The sequence below is a fragment of the Pyrus communis genome, chromosome 17 (assembly GCF_963583255.1).
Source record: "Pyrus communis chromosome 17, drPyrComm1.1, whole genome shotgun sequence".
NCBI lineage: Eukaryota > Viridiplantae > Streptophyta > Magnoliopsida > Rosales > Rosaceae > Pyrus > Pyrus communis.
Genome location: NC_084819.1, coordinates 2,472,949 through 2,481,774, shown reverse-complemented (window position 1 = coordinate 2,481,774; position 8,826 = coordinate 2,472,949). Strand labels below are relative to the sequence as shown.

At 35.4% G+C, this 8,826-nt stretch overlaps 1 protein-coding gene across 1 annotated transcript; it reads left to right on the top strand.

The window, feature by feature from the left end:
• Positions 1–413: 413 nt before the first annotated feature.
• On the top strand, positions 414–4,250 carry LOC137722595 (pirin-like protein). The gene is made up of 6 exons (XM_068461637.1): positions 414–665; positions 829–878; positions 983–1,050; positions 1,166–1,228; positions 1,447–1,550; positions 3,335–4,250. The coding sequence occupies exons 1-6, from the start codon at positions 448–450 to the stop codon at positions 3,807–3,809; spliced, it is 978 nt and encodes a 325-aa protein (XP_068317738.1). The 5' UTR covers positions 414–447; the 3' UTR covers positions 3,810–4,250.
• Positions 4,251–8,826: the final 4,576 nt, after the last annotated feature.

Here is an 8,826-nt window from a genome sequence, read left to right as displayed (position 1 = left end):
TCTATATCTTATGTAGTTCCATGCTGTTATTAATTCAACTATTAAAGTAAAATTGATTGCATAGTTAATATTCTTATAAACTTAAAAACTTAGGAATTATTTATGACAACCTCTTTTGGTAACAAGGAAAAATCATTACGATAACAAAGAAACGTAACACATGAAATATCTCATATAAAATATGCACGTAACACAAGAAACATAACCAACACGGTCGACAGCATTTAATTCAATTTCATTATCTAGTTACAAATTCTGACCTGTCGTGCTGGTGTTTCCTAATAAAATTGTCCATTTTTTAATGTCTGACTTTTTGCATTTCCAAATCGGCCGGTTTGTCCGGCCTCCCACCATCCTCAATGCCGTTATATATTAAATCAATCATATCACGGAAGTTATAAAGACACGCATCCAGCTCTCAACTTCTCTGTATAAAAGGCATTGCTCATGAAAGCTATTTCCGCAGCACCAAACACCACCTCATTATTCCGCAGAGCAACCAACCGCTTCAAAATCCCAGTCCCTTCCTTCATCCGAAACACCATGTCTGATTCCGATCACCAATCCCTTCCTCCTTTTTCCTCCCCAAGAATGGTCGTCAAGAAGGTCCTCGCCAAGAGCCAGCACGAAGGCGATGGCGCTGTTGTCAAGAGAGCCATTGGAAGGTAACCATCTCAAATTCTACCCATTTTTCAAATTTTTTGCATCCTTTTTTGCTTTTGAATCTTTCACTGTTACACTTTTTTTGGGATTTCATTACATGGGTTCTTGTGTTCTTGAGTTTTTGAAAACTGGGTTCTTATTTGTTCGTGGATTTTGATTTTTCAGCCGCGAGTTGAGGAACCTGGATCCTTTTCTGATGCTGGATCACTTTTCAGGTACTGTTTTTTCATTATTTTAATTCCTCTTTTTTATTTTTTTTTATTTTTATGGATGATATGAATTCTGTGCTGACATTGTTGTTTGCTTTGTGATGTTGCAGTGTCCCCTCCTGCTGGATTTCCTGACCACCCACACAGAGGTTTCGAGACTGTCACATATATGTTACAGGTCCAATCTTCTTTCCTTTAATTTTTTTTTTAAAATTTTTAAATGTTTTTGGATTCTGGATTTCAGATTGCAGTAAGAAATTGAAGTTACAAGTTTTGGTTTCTTTGGATTTCAGGGAGCAATCACTCACCAAGACTTTGCAGGGCACAGGGGTACAATCCGAACTGGGGATGTGCAGGTATCTATTGAATTGTTAATAATACTAGAGTCGTCAAATTTGTTCACGTATATATTCACTCAATTATGTGTCAACATCGTTGTTGCTGTTACCCGATCAAAATAAATTGTCAAACGTCAAGGCGTTATTTGGTGAATAAATTTGACGACGGTAGCAGAAATGTTTGTGATTGGACATGTATTAAGCATTTTGTTGGATGTGTGATATTTTGGGGGCAGTGGATGACGGCAGGCAGGGGAATAGTTCATTCAGAAATGCCTGAAGGAGAAGGACCCAGCACTGGTTTGCAGCTTTGGATCAATTTAGCCCGGAAGGACAAAATGTACGTATTTTTTCTCATTCCACTGCATAATTTGGGATAGGGTTATTTACACACCTCTTTTATCTCTCACACCTTCTTGATAATTTATGTTTATTAATATTTTTCAATTCATTCGATCACGATTGAAAATTAAAATGGGTGTGAGAGTAAAAATAGGTGTGTGGATAGCACCGCCTCATAATTTATTTTTGTGCATCAATCAATTGTCACTACTTAGTATTTATATCTATGCACTTTGTTATGAGTTGAATCATCACCGATCTTTACCCCATAACAACTAACAATTTAACACGATAATTTGTCAAAAAAATAAAATAATTTTCAATACTTACATTTTAGTCCCTTTTTGCTGACCCGTAATAGTTTATATAATCATCAAATCATAGATATTTAGAGTAATATAAATGAATAACTTAAGTTTACAAAATTTGATTTGGACCAATAAATAATTATAAAATGATTGAAATCGCTTTTAAAATAATTGAAAACGTTTTTAGTGAAATTAAATGTTTTGTAGAAGAAACACCAAATATTTGCTTATTGTAGAAAATACTTAAAATGTTTTTCAAGTTTCACTTAAATTTGTTCTAAGAACTGATTTCAAAAATATTTTTCACAAAAAACGATTTTAATTAATTTAAAGAACACTTTTATTATAGATTAAAAACACAAAAAGTTAATTGACTCAATGTGAATGTTGTAATTTTTTTTTTCCGTGTATTAACGGGATCTATTTGGATATTTTGTAGTCTGACAAATTATTCATAGAATATTAGTGTCGAAAGTTCCTAAAATTGTTTTGTAAAGTATTTCACACCGGCATGAGTTGACCTTTACTTTAAAGTTATCGTGCCGAATATGTGTGGCTGACTCACCAAAGCCTTTTTTAATTAACTTTCAACAAAACACAGTTGACCCTAGAATGCTTAAATACAGAAGAAGATTCTCTTCGGATTTATTTTGTAAGGATTTTAAGGATTTTTACATTTTAATCATTTATGGTGTATCATATGATTAATTTTCGTTAGATGTTATTTGTGTTTAATTTTAAATTTAAAAAATTAAATGATTTTGACCGTACGATGCAAAATGAATGATCAATATGTGAGTATCTTTAGAATTCCCATAATTTAGATGATCCAAATCCCTCAAATACATACATGTGGTCTCGTTGGAACCCCCACCAACAATTAAAAAAAATAAAAAAAATAAACTAAAATAAACTAAAATTTAGCAAAGGAATTAGGATTTTTTTTAATTTCTTGCCATGGGGAACTGGTACAAGAATTTAATTTTTTACACATTTCTGTTTTTTTTTACTGTTATTTTTGTTTTAATCTTTTACACATTCTTGTTTATATTATATTTTTAATTTTATAGATTTGTGATATATCTATTTGCATGTCATTCTAAGAAAAGTTAGGCCTATCTATACCATCTATTAATAGAACACTCTTTGTCAACAAAAATAAGTTTAGTTTTTTTTTTCTTCTTCTTCTCTTGTTCATATGTCATCAAAACGTATCTCCAATTAAAAAAATTAAAAATTAAAATAAACCACATTTTCTCTCTCTCTATCTCTCTCTCTCTCTCTAACATTTCTTCCCACTTCTCTCTCTTCCATATTATAATTTTTAATTTTTAATTTTTATGTTTACGCATTCATAATATATGAGCTCCATCTAGTAATTATAATTATTTGATTTACTGCGAGTAATTACAAAATTATTTTTCCAAAAATTTATAGTTCTCTATATTCACTATGAAAATATTATTGCTTGCAGGATTGAGCCAAGATATCAAGAACTCCTAAGCAAGGACATAACTAGGGCAGAGAAAGACGGGGTCGATGTCCGAGTTGTCGCCGGAGAAGCATTGGGAGTCAACTCCCCAGTTTACACCAGAACACCAGCAATGTTTCTAGATTTCGTCTTAAAACCAAGAGCTCAACTTCATCATTGCATACCGGAAGCCTGGACTTCATTTGTGTACGTAATCGAAGGAGAAGGGTTGTTTGGATCAACTCATTCGTCAGCTCATCACATCTTGGTTTTGGGTTCAGGAGACGGTCTAAGCGTGTGCAACAAGTCATCGGAGCCGTTGCGGTTTTTGTTAGCGGCAGGGCAACCTTTAAATGAACCAGTGGTTTCGCATGGCCCTTTTGTGATGAACACACAGGAGGAAATCTACCAAACTATTCAAGACTATCACTATGGCATGAATGGGTTTGAAATGGCCAAGAATTGGACATCTAAATGAGTGGGAAATGACCGATTTTCTCACTCGTCTTTCTCCTCCTGTACTCCTCTTTTTTTCTTTTCGTCAGTTGCATTGGATAAATTGACGGAGAAAAGTAAAAAGAGAAGTGTAGAAGGAGAAACAAGGGTGAAAAACGAAATGAAAATAGAAGAATAAGATAAAGGATTTGTCTTTATCATCAGTCAATTGTCTCCATATTCCATCCATATTAGCAAATCTAGTAGGAAGTGAAAAGAAAATAAAAGATTTTAAAGAAATTGGGCAAAAGCTTCTAGAAGAATCTTGAGTTTATATTGGTTAGCCCACTTCCATGTATGATGCGTCAACTTATCTTTTCATTTACTTTTCTTTCAGTAAGATTTTTCTTTTCCTTTTTCTCTTTTGTAATGAGTTTTTATGGTAATTATGTTTTGAATTTGATTATTGTGGTTGATACTGCTATCTACACACCTCTTTTAATTTCTCACATATCTTCTGTTAATTTCTATCGTTTAATTTTCTCCAATTTATATTCTACCTGACGATTGAAACTGAAAAGTGTGTGCAAGGTAAAAAGAAATGCATGAATAACATTGCCTTGTATTTTTTCTATTGGGGTTTGATGGCGATGGAAAACAGTTGTGTGGTAGGGTTGGCTTTTACCTTGTGAGTTGGGTTCTCAATCATATCTCTAACACCCCAAATTGATCCTCCACCAACCATGTGATTGCTAGAATAACCACAACTGAGTTGAATATTTCGTGGCAAAGGTTGATTTTGTTCTAGAACTAATATCTTTGGGGTGATGCCACCATTGGGATATCAACTTAGTGGCATGGTTGGGAGTTGAGGTTAGGCAAGCACCCAACTCCCATTCCATTGCTCTATCTAAGGTCTGAATTTGCGGCCATTGATTCCTCAAATAAATAGAAAATTCTTCTTTTGCACAATTTAGTCTACCATTAGTGCTTGTAAATAGTAACATAAAAATAAAGTAACAAACATTGTTCGCATCCTTAAAGATAAGGAGTTTCACCTGATTTTTGAACTCGTCCTTAAAGATAAGGAGTTTCACCTGATTTTTGAACTCGTCGTATCAGAATCAAAGAGTTCTAATGTGAACAACAGTTGTTTTCCAACTCAACTTGTACCTCTTGTCAATGAAGTCAATCACATATATTGAATTGACTTAGAACTTGTTTGGAAGTGTTTTTAAAATAACTGAAAGCGATTTTAGTAAAAATATAACCAATTATTAATAAAAATCAAGTGGGTCTTAGAAAATCACTTTTAGTATTTCCTACAAGAAGCACGTATCTTATGCTTATTCCAAAAAGCACTTGAAACCCAAAATCAATATCATCAAAAATATTTTTAATCATTTTAAATGTACTTTTAAACGAACTCATGATAAAAGAATAAAAAAATATAATTTATACGCACACATCAAACTTCAATTAATTAGTAAGGAGGAAATGCTCCTTGCATCTAAGGAACCATTTGCAGTGAAGTCAACATCAGATGATCAGAACGGTTGCTTACAGACAAGTGCCTGGGTCTACTTAAAAACCACATACAACTGGCAAATAGGGACGTTCAAATAATGTAGTGCCTACTGAACCAGCTCACCATACATCACCACCTCACACAAGAAATTGGCTGGCTACTCTTGTGCAGTAACATGGCTTCTACGTAGAGGTGAAGTTTGAGTTTTCTAGGACCATTTCTAATCGAAAAAGTTAAATATAGCCCCATTTAGATTTATAGTCTTGAAAAAAATTATTTTTAAATAAACAATTTCAGGTCATATTCATATGTCATCTTCAACCGAAGAGGCTAAACACAGTCCCCTCAATAATTTATTAGTTTTAAGTTTATATTTCAAATTTATTGGTTAATTTAATTACACTACCGTTAGATATTTTCAAATTCAGCCATTGAATTTAAATCAATTATTGCACCTGAAGAAGTAAGCCCAAAAAAAAAGGATAAGAGGGGAACTACATTTGGCAGCTTGGTGTCCCTTCAACCAAATAATGGCCTTGTGAACTTCATACAATTATAACTCAACCATCGGTTGGTGATGAGACTTCAAACAAATAAAACCCTTTTTTTCACTTTTGGTCCTTTAGTCATCTCTATTGGAGATGACCTAAGCCACCGGGTTAGCCCGGTGGTGAAAGTGGTGGGTAGATTAACGGGCAAGAGTGCTAAATCCACGATTCGAAATCCTCCAATGTAACCAAACAAAAGAAGCAAGGTTCGAGTTTCCTTTTCTTCAGATGACCACACATTCACATACAACTGCTGGAAAACATATAACTTGAACACCAAATATTCAGGTCCTAGAGACAAACTCACAAAAGAAAGTCTGATCAATTTTTTTTTTCTTTGATAAATGCACACGTCGTGATTCAAAAAAAATATCGTTCGATGTTTTTCTCCACTGCACAGTAAAATCACATAAAATTCATCGAGTTGCTGAACATAATATGCTTACCAGAACAAATAACATCACACAAAAAAAAAGGGGTGCCTGTTTTCATTTTATAGAAGTTACATGGTTTCCATCCAGTGTACAAATTCAACTTGTTTACATGAATTACAAAGATAAGAATTTACTTGTATAATATCGACTTGTTCGGAAACCTTTGAGAAGGTACCGAATACAGAGGATGAAGAGGCTCGAGTCTTGCGCTTCTGAACAGAAATCTCCTTACTGAGTAGAAGTCCATGGAGTTCATCACCATTAACAGACTCAGTCCTTGTTTCAATTGAATCAACAAAGGATTCATACTCATCCGGTAGACCAGCAAGAATATGTTGAATTAGTGGCCAAGTGGATGATGATGTTTGTTGAAAAGAAAAAAAGGTGGACAACATCATTGTGTCTTCCTTGTTTTGGGGAGGAAAATAGGGAAAAGTTTGGTTGTTTTTTGAAAAGTTTTTTTGTTCTCTTCCTACATCCGTGTCTTTTGAAAAAGAAATATGGGAGAGCTCATAGGGTTCGGTTGTGAAAAAAAAAGAAGAGAGAAAAGAGAGCTTTTCTTCAGAGAGCAAGGGAGAGTTGCAGAGAAAAAGGGAGAGTTGCAGAGAGCCTAAAACAGAAGAAGAAAGTTGTTGCTTCAATTGGTTAGTAATCATCCACCAAAGTAGTTGTTGTTGTAATAGCTTTGAGCTATATGTATAGAGAAGAAATTATTCATTATATTTCTTTCTCTATTTGTTTCTTTGGTGTGTGAGAGCTATTGGGTGTATTGGGCTTTTGGGTTGTGAGATTGCCAACACTTTGTAAACTCCCATTTGGTTGATAGTGGATTATTGGGTGAGCTCCTACTGCTCCGAGGACGTACTCCAGTTACACTGACTGTGGAGGAACCTCGTTAAAATCTTTGTGTCTTTTATATTTTGTTCTTGCATTTCCATTTGATAAATTTCCTGTGGGCTAGCTTGATTTGGTTCCGCGTGGTTTGGTGCTTTCCTAGCACAACAATTGGTATCAGAGCACTGGTTGCTCTTGGGTACTGTCTAGTTGCCAAAGATGTCAGACGGGCAAGATGAGAATCCTTTTGGAAGCAGCTCCGGGTTTGCAAGAACTACGGTGCAAAATGCAAAGTTCGAAGTGGAAAAGTTTGATGGCACAAACAACTTCGGGATGTGGCAATGTGAAGTTAAAGATGTGTTGGCTCAACAAGATCTTCTTGCCGCCTTGGGAGAGAAGCCTGAAGCTATGTCGAAACTAGAATGGGAGAAATTAAATTTGTGGGCTTGCTCTTCAATTCGGTTGTGCCTTGCAAAAACTCAGAAGTATTTTGTGATGCGGGAGACTTTGGCAAGTGTGTTGTGGCAAAAATTGGAAGACAAGTATATGACGAAGAGTGCAGAGAACCGGCTACACTTGAAGAAAAAGCTCTACCGCTTCCAATACAAAGAAGGTACAAAAATGATTAGACACCTTGATGCTTTTAATAAGTTGATTGCCGACTTGTTAAATTTAGATGAGGATATTAAGGATGAAGATAAGGCCTTAATATTGTTGAATTCCTTGCCGGACTCTTATGAGCATTTTGTTACCACTATTATGCATGGTAAAGAAACTGTGAAATTTGAAGATGTGTCAAATGCCTTGATGAATTATGAAATGAGGCATAGAGATAAAAATCATGATAGTACCTCTGAAGCTTTATTTGTTAGAGGTAGATCATCGGAGAGGAGATCCTCTTCTAGCAGGAAAAAATCACAGTCTCGACCTAGAGGAAACTCTAAAGGTAGAAAACCTTTGGAAAGGGATGAATGTGCCTTTTGTCGTAATAAGGGCCATTGGAAGAAAGATTGTCCTAGATTGAAGACCAAAGGCAAAGAAAGTTCTGAAGCTAATGTTGCTGAGGTTGAAACAGATTTTTCTGATTTTGCTTTAACCACTTCCTCATCATTTGATTGTGCTACTAAGTGGGTGTTGGATACGGGTTGTACTCATCATATGACTCCTCACAAGGATTGGTTTTCAAGCTTGAAAGAGTTTGATGGCGGTGTTGTGTTCATGGGAGATGACAATCCTTGCACAACAAAAGGGATTGGTACAGTTCGTTTGAAGTTGCATGATGGCATGGTTAAAGAGTTGACAGGTGTTCGGTATGTACCGAATTTGAAGAAAAATCTTATTTCTTTGGGAACTTTGGAAGCCAAGGGCTTCAGGTTTCATTCAGATGGGCAGACATTGAAAGTGACTTATGGTGCACTTGTTGTGATGAAAGCTCCTCGATGTGGCCATTTGTATTTATTGCAAGGTAGCACTGTGACAGGTGAAGCGTCTGTAGTCTCAGAAAATATGGGCACATCCGATTCTGATACTACTAGATTGTGGCATATGAGGTTAGGCCATGCTGGTGAGAGAGCTCTACAAGGGCTTGTGAAACAAGGTCTTCTAAAAGGTGCCACGACTTGTAAGCTTGATTTCTGCGAGCATTGTGTCTTGGGAAAACAAACTAGAGTGAAGTTTGGTACTGCTGTACATCAGACGAAGGGCATTCTTGATTAT